At 37.1% G+C, this 24874-nt stretch overlaps 1 protein-coding gene across 1 annotated transcript in view; it reads right to left on the reverse strand.

The window, feature by feature from the left end:
* Window positions 1-10244: 10244 nt before the first annotated feature.
* The window catches only part of FAP (fibroblast activation protein alpha), a 90540-nt gene continuing 75910 nt past the window's right edge, over window positions 10245-24874 (reverse strand). The window contains exons 21-26 of the mRNA XM_072612159.1: window positions 24641-24695; window positions 16473-16572; window positions 15302-15366; window positions 13913-13985; window positions 13570-13643; window positions 10245-10654 (exon numbers count right to left, since the gene is read on the reverse strand). Coding sequence (XP_072468260.1) covers window positions 10553-10654; window positions 13570-13643; window positions 13913-13985; window positions 15302-15366; window positions 16473-16572; window positions 24641-24695 — 469 coding nt within the window. The 3' untranslated portion in view covers window positions 10245-10552. The remainder of the gene's footprint in view (window positions 10655-13569; window positions 13644-13912; window positions 13986-15301; window positions 15367-16472; window positions 16573-24640; window positions 24696-24874) is intronic.

Genomic DNA, 24874 nt, shown 5'->3' on the forward strand with positions numbered 1-24874 from the left:
TCAATTCCTAACCTCTGTTGTTTACTGCCTCTGTAATTTTGGTCAAGTGACCTAGGAAACTTAATTTCCTTATCTGTAAAATAAATTAAGATGGCCTCCAAATTTCTTTCTGAATCTAAATATATGATGTTATCAACCTATATGGAGATGTCCTAAATATATTTTTAATACTTTTGACTTTTTTCTGAAGACCAAATGCTTTTCTTTTAAACTAGAGATAAAAGCTACTGCTTCTATCCTCCTAAATTAGATGTTAGTCCATTCCTAGTTGCCCAGGAGCATACTACCCATCATGCTCAGGGCGGTTTGGCAGTCCACCTCTCACAGTCCCTTGGAAAGTGACTCACTTGGCTGCACTTTTCAGGAGTTTTATTGGCCATACTTGAGATATCTGACAACAGTTTCTCTTCTTCTTCTTGGTAAAATAAAAAGCCTCTCTTCAACTTGCAAAATTACAACCTAATTGAAAGTATTGTTCTTCGTTGAATCCTCTCAGAAGGCCATATAATCACCATTTTAATTAGCCCTAATTCATTTTACATTTGCTTATTTTACTGTTAACTTTCCCAGAACTGTAATTTTTTTTTACAATTAGAACATCTGAATTTTAATTACATTACCATCAAGAAGCTCATTAAAGTCACTTAATTGGCAACATTTCCAAAAAAACCTTAGCTGAGTTTAATATATTTTAAAGAGTTCCTGTCAAAGTATAATTTAACCATTACAAACAGCTTGGCAACAACATTTGCATAAAGATCTGTCAGTCTCTGAAAAATGCTCAAATGTTGGGAAAATCAGATTCGTTACTCACACGTTTCCTTTAATGAAACAGACTAGAAGTGTGGGAGGGGGAGGGAGAGATGTTACATATCATAGGGTTTACACTTTGCAATCCTTTTATAGCCATAATCAACCTGAGTTCTCATGTTGGAAAAGTTTCCTATTCAGAAAGCCCCAAGAGGGGCTTCCCTCCCTATGCTCCTGCCTCTCTGTGCCAGTCCTTTCTTTCCCATTCAGTATTTTAAAATATTGGATCAAAGGCCCTGTGTAGATTTTGATTCCTGCAGTGTTGACACCTGAAACCTTTTCCATCGCTCAGAGATGTGGAACTTTTTCTCCTTATCTCATTCAATATATTCATGTCTTTGATTGTATTACCTTGTATTGTAGGTATTTGGCAGCCAGTTTGTAAGCTTCTCAAGGACAGATTCCCCTCCCCCTTTTAATGTATCTCTGTATCTCAGTCTGTTTCCCATAGAATAAATGTTTATTGAATGAATGGATAAAATTTGTATTATTTATGAAAGATGATATTTCTAAAAGCACTACTTGGACCTTTGAACTCTTTCCCTTTCTTTGTCCTCTCCCTAAAAAAAAAAAAAAAACAACCTGAGGGAAAATGTAATGATGGAGAATTATTCTTATCACTTAGCTTGCATGGTATCTATCTTTCCTGAAAGTAGAAAATGTGTGATCTTTTTAACCTTTCCTTATTATCATTTGGCACTTTTTTCCCCCTTTAATATTGTTCCAGTTTGTTTGCATTTTAACTGTGGATTCCAACCCAGAAGGAGAATCCAATAAAGCTAATTACACCAAGGCCCCTTACAAAACTTGCTAGCCAGTTTGCTGAATCTTAGTTATGCATATTAGTAAAATACACAATCATCTTTTTTCTTGTAGTGTATGTTTTTCTTAAATCTGAAAACTCATCATTAGTACATCTTGTGCCTTATTCTTTAGCTACGAGGCATTCTGGAGTGGTTCTGAAAACAGAGTAATATATAATAAATGAGGATTTACTACATATTTATAGCACTTAAAATATTATGGCTGCTATACATTTTATTAGATACTAACTTTTAATTTTCTTAGGGACAGAAAATAAGTTGATTTCTCGGGGAGAGAAAATAAATTGACTTAATTCAATAGACTGTTTGGTTGCTTTTCATTCTGAGTATAGAGAAGGTTGAACTGGCTTATCAGAGTCATCCCTGGGAGTTTGTCATCTCTGGTGCACCAAAATGTTCACTCTGTCCCTAGAGTTCTTGGAATTTTCCAGGAAAGCTCTGGTTCCATCCTCCTTGCATCTGACTGCATTGGAGAGGATGCGCTTCCAGGATGGTTTCTACAGGGCAATTTAGGCTCAGCTATGAGAGGAATATTAATACAACCTTTCTTGTAAGGGTCTATTTTAGATAATTCTTAGTTAATACTCCTAGAAAATCTATTATTTAATCCTATTTATAACCCCTACTACAGCTCCTCTTGAAGGGAAGGATGGGTTTGTGTGAATTCTTAAAAGAAGACGTCTACATTGGGCTTTCTGAGCTAGTCTATATAGAGGGAGGCAATATTGTCCTGTATTGTCCCTTGTGTTGCTCCACCTTTATAGGCCCCTGTAGACCTTATGGGATCATCAGTCTAGAGTTGGATGGGACCTCAGAGATTGTCTAGTCCAACTCTATTTCTCTCTCTGCCCCCACTTTACAGATGAGGATTCTGAGGCCCAAGTAGTGGCTTAGATAATGAGCATCAGGGTTGGCATTTCAACCCTGGGTCCTCTGATTCCAGAATCATTACACTTTGCATTGTGAACCAGTCTAGATGTGGTCCATATTCAGGATTAAAAGGGAAATAGATTATTTCTGTTTGCCTCTTTGGAATGACCTACACAACCTCCCTGACTTCATGAGAGCTTCTTACTTGTTTATAGATAGAAGCTGTTTGCCTGGAAGCTGCTCTGTATGTGTGGGTGTGGGAGTGGGTTTGTGGGATAGACCAGATTTCAGCCATTTGGTCTATTCCAGGTACAACATTTCATGAGGAGACAAATAGAACTTCCCCTTGAGTCTGGGAATGAGTATTGTCTCTGCCTTCTGAGCCCTAAAAGGAAAAAAATTTTGTTGATTACAGTAAAACCTCCAGGCCAAATCTGTGTCCAAGGCAACAGTGTTAATGATAAGTTCTCACTAGGGTGGCCTTGTGGTTTCTGGGAAATTACCTAGCCTTGAGTAAATCCTTTGGTTCCTTGAAAATCAGACAACCCATATGTTTCCAATTGATGGTGTCAGCTATTGGCAATAGGGATCATGGTCATTACATTCACTTTTAAAACTTACTCCAGAAAAAAGCTACAACACTCAGCCAACATCATGAATCGGAAAAAGCAGACGAAAAGTGAAAAAACCATAGAATCTTTCTATGGGGATAAGGACCAAAACACAAACACCAAAGAGGTTAGGGCTGAGACTGTACTTCCATCTGAAACCTCAGATGGGACTATGAATTTCTCGCAAGCACAACTAGATTACCTGGAACGTCTGAAGAAGGATATAAAAGAAAAACTGGCCAATGATTTTAAAACTATAAAAAAAGAATTCACTGATGAGAACATCATCCTGAAAAAGAAAATTGAAGAAATGGAAAAGGAAGTTCAAAAATTAACTGGAGAGAATAATTCCCTAAAAGGAAGAGCTAATCAAATGGAAAAGGAAACCCAAAACCTAATTGGGAAAATTGATCAGATGGAAAAGGAAACCCAAAACCTAACTGGGAAAATTGGTCGATTGGAAAAAGAAGTACAAAAATTAAATGGAGAAAATAGCTCCCTAAAGGGAAAAATTGGTCAGATGGAAAAGGAGATGGAAAAGCTAACTGAAGAAAACACTACGATGAAGATTAGAATTGGGCAAGTAGAAACTAATGACTCAATGAGGCAACAAGAATCAGTCAAACAAAATCTAAAGAATGAAAAGATAGAAGAAAATGTAAAATATTTAATTGGAAAAACAACTGACCTGGAAAATAGATCCAGGAGAGAAAATCTAAGAATTATTGGCCTGCCAGAAACCCATGATGAAGAAAAGAGTCTGGACAATATCTTCCAGGAAATCATCAAGGAAAACTGTCCAGAAGTACTAGACTCAGAGGGCAAAATAGTCATCGAAAGAATCCACCGTTCCCCTCCCTAAAGGGATCCCAAACTCAAAACCCCAAGAAATATAGTTGCCAAATTCCAGAGCTATCAAGTGAAGGAGAAAACACTACAAGCAGCCAGAAAGAAACAATTCAAATATCAAGGACACACAGTCAGGATCACACAGGACCTTGCAGCTTCTACATTAAAAGATCGAAAGAATTGGAACCCAATATTCCGTAAGGCAAAGGAGTTGGGACTTCAACCAAGGATCAACTACCCAGCAAAGTTCAGCATAACATTTCAGGCAAGGAGAAAGTCATTCAACGAAATAAGGGATTTCCAGAGCTTCCTGACCAAAACACCAGAACTCAATAGACAATTTGATCTTCAAATGCAGGTCTCCAGAGAATCATAAAAAGGTAAACAGAGGGGAAAAAACAAAAACAAAAACTTGCTACTCAATTAGGGCAAACTGTTTACCTCCCTATAAGGGAAGATGATACCTGTTAATCTTGAGAACTGTGCAGCTATTATGATAAAAGGGATATATGTAGAGGGAACGGGCATAAAGTAAATGATGTCATGTCAAAAATATGATTTAAGTATGAGAAGGGAATGTAATAGGAGGTGTGGAAAGGGGGAAGCAGAAAATGGCAAATTATATCACAGGAAGAAGTACAAAACTATAGTAGAGGGAAGGAGGGGAGGGAGATGAGCATTGTTTGAGAGGTACTCTCATCTGATTTGTTCAAAGGAGGGAACAATAATCTTAAGTAGATAAGCCTAACTAGCTCTATAGGTAGTAGGAGGGGAAGGGGGAAGAAAGGGGAGGGTGGCTAAAAGGGAGGAAAGAAGCAATAAGAGTAAAGGGGACTAAAAGGGAGGGGGTCAAAAGAAGGAGGGGAAGGCTGCAGGAGGAGGGGGAGAAAAGTGAATACTATTGAGGAGGGGAAGGGAGACGGGAGAGCTAAAAGCACAAATGGTGGGAAAGAGGTTGGAGGGAAATACACAGATTGTAATCATAACTGTGAATGTGAATGGAATGAACTCTCCCATAAAACGGAGACGGATAGCAGAATGGATTAAAAGCCATAATCCAACAATATGCTGCTTACAAGAAACACATTTGAAATGGGGGGATACACATAGGATAAAGGTCAAAGGATGGAACAGAATATATTGTGCTTCAGCTCATGTAAGAAAGGCAGGAGTAGCAATCCTAATCTCAGACAAAGCAAAAGCAGAAATAGATCTAATCAAAAGGGATAAGGATGGAAACTATATCCTGCTAAAAGGCACCATAGACAATGAAGCAATATCATTACTAAACATGTATGCTCCAAGTGGTATAGCATCCAGATTCTTAGAGGAGAGGTTGGGGGAGTTGAAGGAAGAAATTGATAGCAAAACTATACTAGTGGGGGACCTCAACCTCCCTGTCTCTGAACTCGATAAATCCAACCTCAAAATAAACAAGAAAGAGGTTAAGGAGGTAAATAAAACTCTGGATAAGGTAGATATGATAGATCTTTGGAGAAAATTAAATGGGAATAGAAAGGAATATACTTTTTTCTCAGTGGTACATGGAACATTTACAAAAATTGACCATGTACTAGGACATAAAAATCTCACAATCCAGTGCAGAAAGGTAGAGATAATCAATGCATCCTTTTCAGATCATAATGCATTAAAAATTACATGTAATAAAAGGCCATGGAAAGAGAAACCAAAAATCAATTGGAAACTAAATAATCTAATTCTAAAGAAGGGTTGGGTTAAAGAAGAAATCATAGAAACAATCAACAATTTCATTCGAGAGAATGACAATAGTGAGACAACATACCAAAACTTATGGGATACTGCAAAAGCAGTTATTAGGGGAAGTTTTATATCTCTGAATGCTTACATAAATAAAATAGAGAAAGAGGAGATCAATGACTTAGGCTTGCAGTTGAAAAAGCTAGAAAAAGAACAAATTGAAAATCCCCAAGTAAATACCAAATTAGAAATACTGAAAACCAAAGGAGAGATTAATAAAATTGAAATAAAGAAAACTATTGAATTAATAAATAAAACCAATAGTTGGTTTTATGAAAAAACTAATAAAATTGATAAACCTTTGGTCAATCTGATTAAAAAAAAGAAAGAAGAAAACCAAATTACTAATATTAAAAATGAAAGGGGTGAACTCACCTCCAATGAGGAGGAAATTAAAACAATAATTAGAAACTACTTTGCCCAACTTTATGCCCACAAATTCGATAATCTAAATGAGATGGATGAATATTTTAAAAAATACAAATTGCCCAGATTAACAGAAGAGGAAGTTGAATACTTAAACAACCCCATCTCAGAAAAAGAAATTTGAACAAGCCATCAATGAACTCCCTAGGAAAAAATCTCCAGGGCCAGATGGATTCACAAGTGAATTCTATCAAACATTTAAAGAACAGTTAATTCCAATACTACATACACTATTCTTGAAAATTGGGGAAGAAGGAGTCCTCCCAAATTCTTTCTATGATACAAATATGGTTTTGATACCCAAACCAGGAAGAGACAAAACAGAGAAAGAAAATTATAGACCAATTTCCCTAATGAATATAGATGCAAAAATTTTAAATAAGATTCTAGCAAAACGAATACAGCATCTTATCATGAGATTAATACATTATGATCAGGTAGGATTCATACCAGGACTACAGGGCTGGTTCAATATTAGGAAAACTATTAGCATTATCGATCACATCAACAACAAAGCTAACAAAAACCACATGATTATCTCAATAGATGCAGAAAAAGCTTTTGACAAAATACAACATCCATTCCTACTAAAAACATTGGAGAATATAGGAATAAAGGGAACTTTCCATAAAATAATAAGCAGTATCTATCTAAAACCTTCAGCAAGCATTATATGCAATGGGTATAAGCTAGATGCATTCCCAATAAGATCAGGGGTGAAACAAGGTTGTCCATTATCACCACTATTATTTAATATGGTACTAGAAATGTTAGCTGTAGCAATTAGACAAGATAAAGATATCCAAGGAATTAAAATAGCCAAAGAAGAAACTAAGTTATCACTCTTTGCAGATGATATGATGATTTACCTAGAGAATCCCAGAGATTCAAGTAAAAAATTACTAGAATTAATAAACAACTTTGGCAAAGTTGCAGGGTACAAAATAAACCCACACAAATCTTCTGCATTCCTATATATTAGCAACAAAGTCCAACAGCAAGAGATAAAAAGAGAAATCCCATTTAAAGTTAGGGTAGACAGTATAAAATACTTAGGAGTCTACCTGCCAGAACAAACCTAGGGATTATATGAACACAATTACAAGACACTTTTTGCACAAATAAAGTCAGATTTAAGTAAATGGAAAAACATTAGTTGCTCATGGGTAGGCCGGGCTAATATAATAAAAATGACAATTCTACCCAAATTAATATACCTATTTAGTGCCATACCAATTAAACTATCAGACAATTACTTTCTAGAGCTGGACAAAATAATATCAAAATTCATTTGGAAAAACAAAAGGTCCAGAATATCAAAGGGACTAATGAAAAGAAATGCTTGGGAAGGTGGCCTAGCGCTACCAGACCTCAAACTGTACTATAAAGCAGCAATTATCAAAACCACTTGGTATTGGCTAAGAAACAGAGAGGTAGACAAGTGGAATAGACTTGGCACTCAAGATGCAGTAGGCAAGGAATATAGCAACCTTCTGTTTGATAAACCCAAGGACCCCAGCTTCTGGGATAAGAACTCATTGTTTGACAAAAATTGCTGGGAAAACTGGATAACAGTGTGGCAGAAATTAGGCATAGACCCATACCTGACACCGTACACAAGAATAAAGTCCAAATGGGTACATGATTTAGGTATAAAGATTGATACCATGAATAAACTGGAGAAGCAAGGAATAGTGTATTTATCAGATCTATGGAGAAGGGAAGAATTCTTTACTAAAGGAGAGATAGAATGCATTATGAAATGCAAAATGGATAACTTTGATTACATTAAACTGAGAAGTTTTTGCACAACCAAACCCAATGCAACCAAAATCCGGAGGGATGTAGTAAATTGGGAAAGAATTTTTACAGCTAAGCTCGGGGATAAAGGCCTCATTTCTAGAATATATAGAGAACTGATCCAAATGTATAATCATACAAGTCATTCCCCAATTGATAAATGGTCAAAGGATATGAACAGGCAATTTTCAGAGGAAGAAATTAAAGCTATCTATAATCATATGAAAAAATGCTCTAAATCACTATTGATTAGAGAGATGCAAATCAAAACAACTCTGAGGTACCACATCACACCTATAAGATTGGCAAACATGACAGAACAAGAAAATGATAAATGCTGGAGAGGATGTGGGAAAGTTGGAACACTAATTCATTGTTGGTGGAGCTGCGAGCGCATCCAACCATTCTGGAGAGCAATTTGGAACTATGCCCAAAGGGCTACAAAAATGTGCATACCCTTTGACCCAGCAATATTGCTACTAGGACTATATCCCCAAGAGATCATAAAAATGGGAAAGGGTCCCACATGTACAAAAATATTTATAGTAGCACTCTTTGTAGTTGCCAAAAACTGGAAGTCAAGGGGATGTCCATCAATTGGGGAATGGCTGAATAAATTATGGTATATGAATGTAATGGAGTACTATTGTGCCATAAGAAATGATGAACAAGAAGACTTCAGAGAGGCCTGGAAGGACTTATATGACCTGATGCTGAGTGAAAGGAGCAGAACCAGGAGAACTTTATGCACAGCAACAATCACAGTGTGTGAGAGTTTTTTCTGGTAGACTTAGATTTGTGTAATAACACAAGAACTTCTTAACAAAAAAAAAAAAAATCCCAATGGAGGTTCTCAAGGCAAAATGCCTGCCACACTCAGAGAGAGAAATATGGAAGTCACTCACATATTGTAGCAGATCATGTTTGTGTATGTGTATGTGTTTGTGTATCATGTTCTGATTTGTTATACGATTTCTTTCATTTATCTTAGTCTGACTACATAGCATGACTATAGTGAAAATATACTCAATAGGAAAATATATGTAGAATCTATACAGAATTGTATGCAGTCGTGGGAAGGGAGGGGGGGAGTGGGGGATAGGTGGGGGGGATAAAATCACAATTGTATGGCAGTGATTGTTAAACATTACAAAATTAAAAAAAAATTAAAAAAAAAAAATTTACTCCAGACTACAGGACTTAAACTCTCTGTACAATCACATAGTCCAGTGAAATTTTTTCTACACCTAGGTTTTGATCACTTTTTTCTTGGATTTGGAAATTAGATTATCATAGTAGTGATGCTAAACACATCTATGAATGTGGGGAGCTACTCTTACAATCCAGGAATCATTTCTTAAACCAGCCGAAGTATAACATTCTGATCTAACTTTTACCTGGAAATTTTGATAAAATATATGTCATCAAATATATTATAAATATCTAAAATTTGGGGAGCATCTGGCTGGAGATATACGTATATCATAGATAAATAACACTGAAGCAGGTTAGTCAGACCCTAGCTATGTGACAGGAGAAAGTTACTTAACTTCTGCCTCACTTTCCTCATCAGTGAAATGGAGATAATGGTAGAACCTATTTCTTATTGTTGTGGCATGGATCAAATAGGATAATTTATAGAAAGCCTTTTGAAAACCTTTAAGTGCTATATAAGTTCTGGCCATTATTGTTGTTTATTATTATATTGCTAGGAGAAATCCTTTTATGGGAATTACATTCCCTGAAGAGAAAATATCAGATGTTTCAGACAATTTAAATTTCAGGATGCCTTGCTGAATCCAGCCTTAAATTTGGTCCACTTCTTGATGAATAGACGGCTGGCCTAGGAGTCAGGAAGACAGGTTTGAACCATGCCTCTGACAGATAATTGTGGGATTATGTGGCAAGTTATTCTTAGTGTACTAGTAACTCACCAGAGGTATGAATTACAGAAAGTTGGCAATTTGCATCACTGGAGGGAGGTACCATACCAAGGAATTCCCATACCAAAGAAACAAGGTCCAGGCACAAGCGACAATCATCTTTTCTTGGGTAGTCCTTTTATGCCCATTGTACTTTTCCTGCTGTTTGGAGCTTTAATGAGATGCTCAGGTCAATTATTATCATCTTTCTATTTTTAGGTCAATTATTCTCATCTTTCTGTTTTCTCACAGACAGCTTGATTTTATCTGTTCTCTCCAGCCAAGTACTTCTTTCTGTCATAGAACCTGGGACTTAAATTTCATGAAAGTTGACACAGGAATAGCATTTTAACTTGAATTCAATTCAACAAATATTTATTTATTCTGCTAAAGAACATGTGAATGAAAAAAGGTTGTCAAAATCCTGCTTCAATGAAAAGCAAAGCTTTGGACTCCATCCTCTCATACAGTATCAAAAGATATATGTAAACAGAATTTAATTTAAACATCTTAAGCCCCTAATTGGTAACCAGCTGTTAGAATATAGTTCATGAAAGTGGCTACAAGAGCACACCCTTTACATTCTCACAGAAACAAGCAAAGGGGTTAAGAAGTTTACGTTAAGATTTTGAAGACATTGACATGGATTTTATTCCCTCCATTAGTCTGACAAAGAAAAACACTGCTTCAGGAAGTGGGTCATATGAATATACAGATGGTTAGTTGACAGGCCTGACAAGCCATGGTTCTGGTCCGAATACCACTGAAATAGAAAGGAAAGAAACTCATTTATTCCAGAAAAATTGAGCTTTGAATTTTTTCCTTCTCTTGGTAAAAAGAAGCATTTTGACTATTTTGATAACCTTTTGACTATGTGCTTTCATAATAATAATAATAATACAAATAACATCTCATATTTATGTAGCTCTTTAGTTTTCAAAAAGCTTTCCTAAAACAATAGAAAATATTAACAAATTATTTGTAAGTAAGCCATTTAGGCTAGGAACTTTTTGAGTAGCTCTTTCAAACCTTAACAAATGATAAAAAAATTTTTTACTATTTTGAATCAATAATATATTGAATTTTTCCTAGTTGGAGGAAATGTAAGTCTAATATAAATGTCAATTACCCTAGAAATTCATGATACTTAAAAAAATTATATCATGGTAGAACTTGATAATTTTAAACTTTAATGTGGATGATGTTACATTATATCCATGTTTTTAGTGAATAAAGAGAACAAGTTTTTTGTAAATCTGTGCTATGCACATGTTACAGAGCCATAACAAGGTTGAGGTCAGTGAGATTTTGTCTATAGCACCATAGCAAAACATAAAGAGTACAATAATTTTATGCTCATACTCTTTCAACCCCTAGAAGTAATCATGGTAACCAACATTCTGATGATTCTTCAGCCCCAACTAAATTTATCTTGATTATTTCTTGTATTATTTTCACTTCATGAATTACAAAGTTGATTTGAGGGCAGTACTTTTGCGACTTTCTGTGGAAATATTTTGTACTGTTTGAGTTGGGAACCAAAGTTGCTACTCAGGGCTTGTGTAAGTTTTGGTTTCTTGTCTACAAAATAAAGACTTCAGAGAGGACCTTCTTTATCATTGGTTAATTATGAATTTAGTGCGTCTTCGAAAGAGACAATTCTTTTTTTGTGTGGGCACTTCTTTGATATATGGGAAATGGGGGAATATTGATGCCCATGGAGAAAGTAAAATAAAGGAAACTAAAAGAACTCCTCACCCTTGCTCAGACTCTATTTCCCCTCTACTTCACTGGCTATTTTCCTAGTGCAACCTCAAGTCAAATTAGTAATTAGCCTTCAGCAAAGTTTCAATAACTAAGGCTTTGTATAGGATACTGAAATCTCTTGGGGGAGGGTTCCCAGGTAAGAGAAGCTTCATCCCCACAGCAGTTTGAAAACATGGCTCCACTTCTTGTACTTTATGATCCTTTGCTGACCTGTGCCACGTGGCACATCCCCTTCTTTCACTTGGCCCCAGACCACCAGTCTGAGGGTCCTATTACTTCTTTTTGAGGGGTGTCTTTCCCAACCATCCCCTTTGGGGATTTAAACTGGCCTCTCTGGAGGATGGCCCTTCCCCTCTGCATATGGCTGCATCTGTATTGGGAATGTCCCCTGTGCAACAACTCTATCTTATCTCAGGTGAAAAAATTCTTACCTAAGGCTCTGTCGGCCATCACAAAGTGCCCTATCCCAGGTCTTATTTCTACTATTTTTTCTAACATTCTATTTCTATCTTAAATTTACACTCAAAAAGAGCAGAGTCCAATAAAAATATGATTTGTGTGTGTCTGTAGCTAAATTTGGATTATGGCAAGACAGGAAAGTAGGAGTAAGAATACCACAGGACAGGTCATTTAACCTATTTCAGCTTTAGCTTTCTCATATGTAAAATGGCAATAGTAATTTCTGCTCTACTTAACTGACGTGATCATTGTAAGGGTCAAATTATGTAAACAAATATAATGTTAATGGAATGGGAAGATCTTTCCCACCCATTAATAGGCCTATGTGACCTGCTCTGAGCTTGAGCCCAGATGACTGCTGTGATGGAAACTGAGTCACATGGAGCCCACGGTGGGAGCAGCTTGCTGAACAGGAGGAGCAGGAAGGGTGGAGCAGAAAGTGAGAGCAAGGCAGAGCTGGGACAGAGCAAGGCAGAACTGAGGCAGAGCAGCAGGCTTGAGTGAGAGAGGGAGGAATTTTGCCTAGGGGAGCTTGTTTGTAGGGAGGCCTAACAGAGGGATGGCTTGAGGATGTTGGTGCTCCCTGGATTGGTGATGGGTACAAACTTCTTTGTTACCAAGGTGGAATTGGCTTTCTGGTATCTGAAAAAGCATTTTTGGTTTTGCCTTTGATGAAGAGGATTATTTATATTTTGCAAATGTACCCTGGAAATACACATTCATATTCATAGCAGCTACTATGGGTATCACATTGGTGTTATACCAAGGTAATAGCACTAGGAAAACTGGTAGGTGGATGATGTACAATGGTTCCAATGAATCAGGAGTTGATTAATTCTCAAAGCATGGAATCATTGGCCTAGTGTGCTCCATGATGCCTTCCTCCTGAGTATTCCTTCTTCTCAACTCAGACCCCACTTCCTATCTGTACCGTTCTTTGTGGTACCAGTTAATTGAGTATATTGTATTTTCTAATCTTTTCTGTAAGGATGGCATTTGGTTCTCCAGGAAAATTATATGCTTATTGAGAGAAGTGATTAATAATGCTGGGTTAATAGAACAGTATGGTTAAAAGGGTATAAAACTAACTGTTAGAAGACTTGGGGTCTATTTCTAAACTAACTCATTAGAGGACCTTGTGTGAATCATTGCCACTCTGAGATAGTGGTCAAACTGAAAAATATTTTACAAAAATAATAGAAGCTTAGCGTGTCAGTGCTGACACAGGCCTTAGAAATAATATTATCTGGACTCCTCTTTTTACACATCAGGACACTGAGGCCCAGACTTGTTCAAGTTCTTTAAATCATTTGCTGAAAATTGAGTAACAAAGTGTAGACTGAAACCTGGTCTCCCATCACCAAATCCTGTCCTTCTCCTATCAGGTTTCACCAAATGTTCTGATTTTTGCCTGGGGCCCACAGTCCTGAGAACAAATAACAGAGTATGTACCATTGCTTGGAAATCCACTTGTGCATTCACCAGAGCTTTAGCAATCTGTGCTGAGTTCTGAAAGTGTACATTATCTGCAAGAGAGAGATTTGAAGTGCTATTAAAACCCGGTAAATATCAGAAAGTATGGAGTGACAATACACTGACTGGAAATGAACACCAACAATTATCTAGTCATAGAGATGACACCGTCAGCAGTGAGTAAGCGAGCTTCTATATGGAAATGTCCTTGACACCTCTGTACTGACCCTGAGCACAGGCATAGGAGGATGCTTAATGTTGCTCAAACAAAGTGATGCTGGCTCAGTATTTTTATGTGTAAGAGTCTTTCTTAAAACCTCACCATCTGCTGTTCCATGGATGAGGAGATAGTCGACATTTTTGAAATATTCTGCCCTTGCCATCACTGTTGAATTCTGAAAAAGAAAGAATATTATCAGCTCAGTAGCTGCAAGCTCTAACACATTGTGCCCATAGAAAACCACCTAAATTAGCAGCCAGAGGACCAGGCACTACTATTGGAATTATTTATTATATTGGCTGAAAAATGCTTAGGAATTAAAGTATCACATTTTCATCACCTCTTAAATTACCTCAATTAAAATAGTTTAAATCTAAAAGATTCTTAGCTTGTAAAACTGTTAAGAGTAGTAAGGTATAGAATAAGGCATTCAATTTTTGGACATGGCCAATTCAAGAATTTGTTGCTTGAGTATGTGTATTTATTATGAAGGTTTTATTTTTCTTTTTTTATTATTGTTCAGAGGCATGAGGGAGAAAAAAATTAATACTTGTCAAAAAAAATACTGTGAGAATGAAATCAGTAACTTGTACTGAACCCAAAGATTGGTCAAATCGTACCTTTACTCAAAACCAGTCCATGATTCCCAGTTGTTCAATGGGTAAATTCAAATTCTTTAGTTCCATATTCAAGGCTCTCCACAATCTGGCAGCTTCTCATGTTATCTGTCTTATCTCATATTAATCCCTTCTATGTCTATCCTGGCCCAGCCTCTCATATAGTATCTTCCCTGAATATTCCCATATCTGTGCTTTTTCTCATGCTCTAGTCACACTTCATTGACTAAAATGTCATTTCCTCCCCTTTGCCCGTTGAATTTCTACTTATCCTTTATAGTCAAACCCAAATGCCATGAAGACTTCCTGGATCACCTTTTTTTTTTTTTTGGTTAATGATCTTCCCCCCTTTCAAAGGGTCTTTCTCTCTGAATCTTATATAATACTCGGTCTTATAATTCTCAAATGCACTTTTTAAAGTAACATTCTTTGGTACAGCTATCTGTTCCTGTCTTCTCACCTTACTAGACTGCAAGTTCCATGAAGGTAGAGAGCTTTATATCTCTTTGCATTTTTCTTGTCCTGTCCAGTGCTCACCCACATGTAGTAAGTGATTAATAAATATTCCTTGACTAAATATTGGCTGTAGACGTAAACAATGCCTTGACAATTTGTGTCTGAAGTGGAGGCAGAGGGTACTACAAAAAAGGAACAGTAACTCAATTGCATGTAATTAAACAGTTACATTAAGCATGCATTATAGTCAAGGAATATTGTCTCTTTGGCAATGTTTTGCTTTACAAGTGACAAAAAGAGTCAGGCTCTTTGATTAGTTGTCCTGAGTTTAAAACACACATCCCTAAATGACTCCTTCAGAATTTTCTAGTAAAGTCAAAATACAAATCACAGAATGAAGCAAATACAAAAGTCTTACTTTATAGTGTTCCAGATTATCTGACTTTGTGGGAAGACCCATGAAGCGCTCAGTGTAGATTGATGCTGAAATACATTTTATAAGAGTTTATAGATCTTTATGTTTATGTTACTTTATTTTACAGTAAACCCACACTAATGCTTTCCCTGTCCCCTCAGAATAGTTTGGTTGAAATTTTTGACCTTTTTTTAAACCGTGCTCTAATATCATATTGTCATCAGAGTTTCTGGGAGGAGGCTTCTCCTGTTGGACCAAAGCAAGCAGTGCTTTTTTGACTAAACTAGACCCACAGAAAGAAAGGGATGTGATTAAGCAAAGCAATGTATCCAACATCTTGGGAGATTTTGTTACTCTAGGAAGGGGTTGACATCAAAATCTAGCTTCTCTACTGTTACCTGCAGCCTTGTTAAAAAGAAATGGGTTACCATAGAGAAGAGCGACATCTCCAAGTTAGCATTCTTTAGAAATATATCCAAAGGGAGATCTTTGTTATTGTTGAGACAACCTCTTGAAACCATGAAACCATCTTTTCCTTTCTTATCCTGCCTCTGTTCAATACCACAGCTCTTCCTCTTCCTCACTACCCACTTCCTCCCCAAGGGAAGATAAGACTGACTAGTAAAAACTCATTGGATCAATTACTAGAATTAATGCAAATCACTTAATCCATCCTACATGAATTCTGACATTTTTAAAAAGCTGCATGTGGAAGGAGCAACACTGAAATAAAATCAGTGTCTTCAATTTCTGGAATTATTGAGTTGTCACCTTCAAATGGTGTAGGGTAGATTCAGTGACATCTCAGCCCCAGGGCTTCATTTACACCAGATGTGCTTGGAAGTCTGTTATGATTGCAATGTGGTAACATGTAAAGTTATGGACTTGACTGGGTTTTTAAAGATTAAGTTCAAAAGTAACACAAGGTATTTGAGAGAAAATAAGAATTATGAATATATAAATGACAATTCATTCTTAAGACAAAACAGTTTCTTTGTTGTAATGTAGTTGTGATGAATTGGGTAAACATAATCATTTGTGGGTTCTTATTTTCTGCTCACGATGGGGATAAATTTGGCTTGTAAATCTTGCTTTTTTTTTTTAGCAGCTTCATATACAGGGTGATTTTGTTCTAAATGATTTCCCACTTAACATTTATGAGATGCTTCCATACCATAATATTCCCAGCTGGAGACTGGAGCCACTGCTATACCACATTTGAATAAACCCGTTCCAGATCCAAGAGCCAGTGAAGATACATATCCACCATAGGACTGAAAAGAAATTAATCAAAGTTAGCACCATATTTACTTGTCTTGACCTGTTTTGCAAACATTTTACTGCTGAAAAGGGGAGGAGAAGTTTGAAATTGTGGACGTGAGTCTATTCAAATGGAACCTCTTAAAACATTGTAGGAATAGTTAAAGAGCTATGAATAACAGTAATAGGAAAAACTTTTGTTTTCTCTTTTGAATTGTTTCCTTTCTGTCTCTATTACTACAGTGATCGCATTTCAAGAAAAATCATTTTACTTGAAGAAATCACAAAAAAGTAATGAAACCATTCTCCTAAGGAAAAATGCCACTCCATTGTTTGAAAAAGCCATGAAGAGCATAGGTTAGCCCTCTCTTTGATCCTCTACCATTAGCAATCATGATCAAAAGAAAAGAAGGAAGAAGGTGAGAAAGTCCTTCTAGATTATGTCACCATCAAGTACATTTCTGAATGCAAAAGGAGAAGTGTGTACGAGTCTTACTAAATTCAACAACTGACTGAGTCACCTTCCGACCAGTCTATATTTTTAGTTTCTGAAAAATGATCTGGAAATTGACCAGAGACTGCAAATGAATGAAGTAGTACTCATTGTCATTAAGATCTTTACTTCATTTTCAACTTCTGAAAAATACCTTTAATGAGTCATGGTTATAGAATATGCTTATTAGCAAAAACCCTCCTGAATAGAAAGAAGTCATCTAGATTAAGGTAAGTCCTTGCCTAAGAAGGAAGAAACCCTTTAAAATAATAAGCTTTAATAGAGAAAAATTTATTTTTTGTTGTGTGTGTTTTTTAAGACAGAATGAACTAAATAGTTTGGAAACCATTTTGGTAAGTGATAATATTATACCTATTTAAAGCTTTCATTTGAAATGTAAAAATAATTTGTTCTGATTAGCAGACTAACAACAACTATTTTGGGAACTGAAGCTATTTCACTCTTAATTTTAGCTTCTTAGGACTGTAGAATGAGCTTGGGTTCTTTATTCAAAGAACCTCGTTATCGTTCTTGATTTTATTGAAATGGTTCATACTTCCCAAAGAGAAATAATGTACCACCTCGTTTTACTTCTAGATCTGCAAAGTGACCAGAGATTGCAAAGTACTGGAATAATACTCATAATGACATTTATTTCAGCCTTTCAGGTCAGAACTTCTGGAATCAATCTTCTCTCTCTATGTGAATGATCACATTGATTGTAGATGAAATTTCAGATTCAACCTAAGGTGAATTAAATATCTGGAGTCTATCGAAAGAAAAACCAAAATTCCCAGAGAGATAGAATGACCATGGATGCACATTTTAAATCTCACCCAGTTTAGAAAACTAATTCTGCAAGTAGAGATGACTTTTTATGCTCTGACATGTGGGTGTGCCTCCCAGGCAGAGTGGGTACCGGAGGTGAGAAAGAGCTCGCTTAGCAGAGCTGAAATGAGAATTCTAGAGTGTTGTCCTTTGCACTTGGAGGCATCTTGCCATTTTCTTTGAAGTATTATTTAAAACATAGTTTCATTTACATAGGAAATCATGTTGAGATTTACAAAATACTTTAGGTGAACATAGCTTATACTGGAGCACACCCAGTTAGTTGGGGAGAATGCTAGGTGACAGTCCAGAAGGTAACCTGACTGTAGGTTCTACCCCAGAAAGGGGAGGGAAAGAGGTACAGTGGCACAGGAAGAGACAATCAAACCATGGGGCAAGGGGAAGCAGCTCTGGGAAAGAAGTGACATAGCAGCACAGCTTAATTTAGCATGGTGGCAGGAAGACTTGTATATTCTCTGCTTCTAGACATCTATGAGGGCTTTCAGTGGCTTTAGAAAGGAAGCACAGGAGACCCCTTCCCCAATGTTAGCACCCTGAAGCAAAAACTTCATGTGTCCAGCATTATTTATGGCTCTGAATAGCTATGATACTGGGGCAGCTGGGTGGTATATAGAGAGGATAGAGCACCAGGCTTGGAGTCAGGAAGATCTGTGTTAAAATCTGACCTTAGATACTCCCTAGTTATGTGACCCTGGGCAAGTCACTTAACCCTTATTTGCCTCAGTTTCTCATCTATAAAATGGGAACACATTGGAGAAGGAAATGGCAAACGATTTTAGTGTCTTTGCCAAAAAAAACCCCAAAAAACCCTTGAAAAAAGTCAGTGGAGTCACATGGAGTCAGACAAAACAAAATGACTGAATAACAACATAACAGCCATGACAAGTATGCTGGTATCTTTTCCCACTGGCCCTCTGTGTAATAGCCTTAAAAAGGCAGATGTGGAATCCTTCTTGTGGCATAATTCCCATTTTCACTGTTGATCTCTACTGATCTGAACTGACTTTGACTACTAGAAAAGAAAGGAATCCATCTTTGGAACTCTTGCTTGTTCAACACCACCTCATTAGACAGGCTTCATTAAATTAACTACACAAAGCCATAACCACATTCTAAGCCCAGTAATTTAGACAATACCTACTCTTGTATCTCTTCGATCTAACTGACTCAATTCTCCAATGCACTAAAAACAAACAACATGAAATACAGTGCTGGGCCCATATTGAGGAATCCATAAATATACTAGATTTCACTGAAAAAGTGGACAGCTCCATAGCAAAGGGAAAAAGTCTGAACTGGAGCCCTAGCTCTGTCCCTTTCTAGCTGGGTGACAATGAGCCACTCATTTGCCCTTCCTATTTCTGAGTTTTCTCCTCTACAAATTATGTAGGATAATGAATAGAGTGCCAACCTTGAAGTCACTGAATTCAAATTCTTCTTTTGACTCTGATTTTGAGTAAGTCAATCCATTAAGCATTTTTAAAGCACTTTCTATGTGTCCGCTAATGCTGGGTATACAAGCAGAGTCTCTGCTTTTAAGGAGTTTGTAGTCTACTAGGGGATACCACATGTAAAAAACCCCAAATATATACAGCATAAATTGGAAATAACCTCAGAGGGAAGGCAATAAGATTAAGGAGTGGAAAAGACTTCTTGCAGAAGGTGAGACTTTAGCTGAGACTGAGGAAAGCCAGGAAGTGGGATGAGGTAGGAGAGAGCTCCAGGCTTGGCAGCCAGCCAGTGAAAATGCCCAGAGTTGGGAGATGGAGAGTCATGTTGGAGGAGCTGCAAGGAGGCCAGTGTTGCTGGATCACAGAGTATGGAGGCGTGCAAGGTGTAAAAATGTGAGCATAGTAGAAAGGCTTCTGGTTATGAGCTGCTGCTGTGTATGCCAAATAAGATAATACATACAGGGGCCATTGCAAAACATTAAAGCACTGTTTAAATGTTAACTTTATTATCATTACTGTGAAATTGAAGGAGTCAGGCTAAGAGGATCACTAAAAAAAAAAGAAAAGAGAGATCACTATTCCTTCTGGTTCTAACATTCAACATACACCAGACATTTTATATGTTAAGGACAAAAAATGTGAAAAGGTAGGGATGCATGTTACTTCCCTAGAAGACTAAGACCAAGTCAGTTGATCAATTAGCTACTAAATATTTTTAAAATGCTTACCATATGCCAGTGACTGTGCTATGTACAGGGGGTACAAAGAAAGGCAAAACCACAGCCCCTACCCTCAATAAGCTCACTTCTAATGGGAGGCAACATGAAAAACTTTACATCTAAAAAATAGCTGGGATAAGTGAAATGTATTTTCAGAGGGAATGTGCTGGGAATGAGGGAGAAGGAGGGAAAAGGAGGGAGAATCCCAGAAGAGGGGATTGACCTGAGCCTTGAAGGAAGCCAGGGAAGCTAAGAGGCCAAGGTCAGGAGAGAAAGCTTTCTGAGCATGAGAGAAAACCAGCAACAAGCAAACAGGAAGTAACTTTTGCCCCATAACTCCTACCTGTGCCACCATCCAGTGCCAATACCCCAAGGCAAAGCAAATACTGTTCACCCTTTTCAATAAAGTTGTATTTTCTCTTTGGTCTAGTACAGATTCCTAAACTGTGGGTCTCAACCCCACGTCGGGGCCATAAAAAAATTGTCAACAGTCAAAGATTTCTGAACGACCAAAAATTAATTCAAAATCAAACATGTAATGAATTGAAGGTGTTTCTGGCAGCACTTGCCCAGTGTTGCATTGTACAACTTCACTGCAGCCTTGGTTCTGAACACAAAGCATGTGCACTTTACACTGCATGTGCCTCCAGGCCACAAAATGCCAAAGAATGCTGTGGAAACGCTAAAAGCAGGGAGGAGGGCGGTGGGGGGGGGGGGGGGGAGGGAAGAATGAAAAAAGCTTAAGATGCCCATGAGGTAGTTGAGGAAAATGTAGTGTGTGGATTATTTAAGACCAAATTGCCTAGGTAATTATGTCTATAGAGAAATAGATCTTGAGCTGAGAGAAACAAAGTTATTTGGCCCCGAATTGGTATTATATAGAATCTAGGAGTCATGGAAACATATTTTCCTCCGTGACGCTGGAGCCTAAAAACACCTGCGTGAGAGTATCTTGTGTGGTGAATGTGTCTTTGGTTCAGGACTCTGAGGAGACAATGTGACTTCTGGATAAACATCTTGTTCCATGCTCTTTGAAAGGATCTGGAAAACCACAACTTCTGTGGCAGAGCTGACCCAAGACCTCATCTGTCTTGGTACCCTCTCACTTTTTATTTCATTAGTCACCACCCAGAATTTATGCTATATTTTGGCTACCCACCCAGACTTGTCACTATATTTTCCCCTTCCTTCATCTCCTTCCTGTTTAGAGCTTGGCTCCCAACTGACTTGGAAATGAATTTTATTTTATTTTATTTTTGCCAAGCAATCAGAGTTAAGTGATTTGCCCAGGGTCACACAGTTAGTAAGTGTCAAGTGCCTGAGTTCTCATTTGAACTCAGATCCTCCTGACTCCAGGGCTGGTGCTCCTATCCATGTGCCACCTAGTGGCTCCAGAAATGAATTTTATGAATCAATCAGGAACTGATATTGTATTTTCAATCAGTCAATAATCAACAAGAGTTTATTAAGCATAGGAACAGTACTGGAGATACAAAGACAAAAATGAAAGGAGTTTATATTCTCTCCAGAGAGCCATTATGCATGTACATTTATAAGTATATAAAAGGTTAGTACAAGGCAATTTTTGTGTTGAGGAAGTCTGGAGAGGCCTCATGTAGAAGGCAGTATTTGAGTTGAGTTTAAAGGAAACTAAATATTCTAATAGGTAGAGACAAGAAGGCAGAAACGCGTGTTGTACATGTATGTTCGTCCTTTGTTGCTGAAGAAGACCATGCCGTCAGAGAAATGATGACATGACTTGCACTTGACTTTTTTTGAGTGAAAGGAACAGTAAGGAGGTCCCTCTAGATGAACCAATGAATGCATGAAGGGCAGTAATGTTTAATGAACCTGAAAAAGCAGATTGGTTCCAGGTTGTAAAGGGTTTTAAATTCCAAACAAAGGAGTACGTATTTCATACTAGACACATATACATAGGGATACATATGGTCCCTAGTTAATAAGAATCTACTGTAGCTTATTTAGCCAGGGACTGACAGGGTCAGACTCGTACTTTCAGAATATCACTTTGGTAGGTGTTTGGAGGAGAAATTGGAAATGGAGAAGCCTTGAAGTAGGAAGTTCAGCTAGTGTTGGTAAGAGGAGGTTGGTGATTGAGTGGAAAGAAGGGAACAGATGTGAGAGATGTTGTGGGAGTAGAATTGATAAGACTTGGCAACTGTCTGGATATGTGGGGTGGGAGAGAGAGGGGAGTTGAGGCTGTAAGTCTGGATGACTAGAAGGATGGCAATTTCCTTGACAGAAATAGGGAAGTTCAGGAGAGGGATGTGTTCTAGGGAAAAGATAAATCAGTTCTGTTTTGGTCATGTTGAGTTGAAGAGGCTCAAGGGATATTTCGTTGTGAATGTCTAATAGGCAATTGGTGATGAGGGTCTGGAGGTAAGGAGAGAGTGTACAGAGGGATATATACGTGCAAGTATATAATATGTATGTACACACATATATAGACACATATACACACAAGCACATACATGCACACATACATACATGCATGCATGCATACATACATTTATATGTCATTTGGGTTTGATGTGTTATTCCTTCCAAGATTTTTTGTACATCTGAATAGTGGTGAAATTTTAGGTGATAGGGGAGTTATTTGTGCACAAGGGTGAACTCTAAATCATAGCTACCCTCCAAGATCCCTTTATACCTATATGTCCCTTAAGAAAGATAAAGGGAATGAGGAAATAGCTTTTAGTTTTAAAAAGTTTGATATTATTATTATTATTATGATTAAAACCTGCATCAGAACTTCAATAAAAGGAAAATGACTATAATTTTATATAATTGTTACACCTAACATTTGGGTATTGAGATCATTTACTCTGGGAATTACAACATGGATACACAATAAGGAAATTCATTTCTGAAATACTTCACTGGGATACTTCATCTATTACCACATTCCACTTGGTCTAGGTAGTTGTACTTGTCTATTTTAAGAGGGACTAAATAGCCAGTTTTGGGAGATAACTTTCCCTTCATTCACAATATGAGTGGTTTGGCCACTCTGTTAAGGGTGGAGATGAATCCTGCAAACTGTTTCAGGCTTGATTTCACTCACTCCACATCATGGGGGCCCCTTAAAGAAAAGATAGCCAAGAAAAGCAAGCAGAGCAAATCATTATAAAATAACAGCCATTAGCTAGTCAGAATATAAGTCCAGCTGAAAGGGGAAGAAAATTGGAAACTTTCTTGATCTGTAATTAGAATAATTTATAATAAGAAAATCAGAAGAATGTGCCAATATTTTCCATCAGTTCTCATTACCTCACCAGCTGTGCCCAACACAGGATGCCACTATTTCAGTCAGTGTACATTTTTTCCTACTTGAAACTGCTCTTCAAATGTAAGAAACTATCTCTATGACCTACAAACAAGAAACTGAAAGCTACTTACTCCCCTCTTTTTCAAACAAATGGAAATTAGGTCTGGTGTAGGACTTTGCTTGCCAAAGAAAATATGAGAAAGCCAGGATGTGACTGGATTGGGCTGTATATTAAGGAGGTTACATTTTAAAAGTTCACAGGCCAAAATACCAGAGGGCTAGAGAAGCATGAGTGAATAATGAAAAAAGGACACACCAAAAAAAAAAAAAAAAGATGTCCAAGATTTTAAAAGAAAAGAAACTTAAATCTTCTGAGTCTTCCCAATTTTTAGCATGTTGTCCAGTCTTTCCTAGAATATAGTAGCCACCTGGCAAATTGCCAGTTAGTTTAAGTAGTGGAATTATTAGTTAATTTTATCAGTGGAGAAAGACAATTCACAAAAAAGAAACTCATTAGAAATAAAAAGGGGGAGGGATCTAAATGATCTAAATTGACTGTCCCCAAGTCAATCCATCCTCCACAAAGTGGAGTTTTCCAAAGTGATTTTCCTAAAAGGTTATTTTATCATGTCACTCCCCTACTCACAAATTCCAGTGGCTCCCTACTATCTCTAGGAACAAATATCTCCTCTGTTAAGCATTAAGCCCTTCTCATCTTGTCCCCAACATACCTTTCCAGCCTTATAATACACTAAGATCTCTCCCAACCTTGCATCCTACAATCTAGTCAATCTAGTCTTTTTACTGTTCCTCAAACAAGGCACTCCATTACTCATCTCTATGCCATGTCCTCCATGCCTGGAATGGACTTCCCCTCACTTCTACCTCTTGCAAATCTTGGTTTCTTTCAAGATACCTCTAAAGGGCTACTTTTTGCATAAAGCCTTTCCCGATTCCCTCAGCTGTGAGTACCACTGACCTCTATCACATTTTATCTATTTTCTTTCAGTTTTGTATATCCCAATATATGCCTCTCCTGATAGCATGTAAGCTCCTTGAGGACTGTTTTCCTTTTGCATTTCTATTTCTAGTACTGGCACAATGACTGGCATTTGGGCACTTAATAAATTCTTATTGATAGATTGATCAAACAAATATTGCTAAATTTTCACTTCACTCTATGGTGGAAAATAGAATCAAGGTAACCATATAGAACATGTTAGAAAATAATTATAGTTCCATTGACTATCAGGCATAGAAATATACAAAACAACTTACCCAGCCCCATATGGCTATTCTCTTTTCATCAATGAAACCCATTTCTATGAATTTTCTAAAGTAAAGGAAACACATGTTAAAATATATACACACTATACTTATTATGAATTATATTTATTCAAGAGCTAAATAATTTTTAAAAAGTCAACTTCTTCTTTTTTTTTCAAACTCATTGACCCTAATGGACAGTTTACAAATGGTGACGAGGATATCAGCTTCACTTTCTACAAAGGG

The sequence above is a fragment of the Notamacropus eugenii genome, chromosome 5, assembly GCF_028372415.1.
Source record: "Notamacropus eugenii isolate mMacEug1 chromosome 5, mMacEug1.pri_v2, whole genome shotgun sequence".
In the NCBI taxonomy this organism is placed as follows: domain Eukaryota; kingdom Metazoa; phylum Chordata; class Mammalia; order Diprotodontia; family Macropodidae; genus Notamacropus; species Notamacropus eugenii.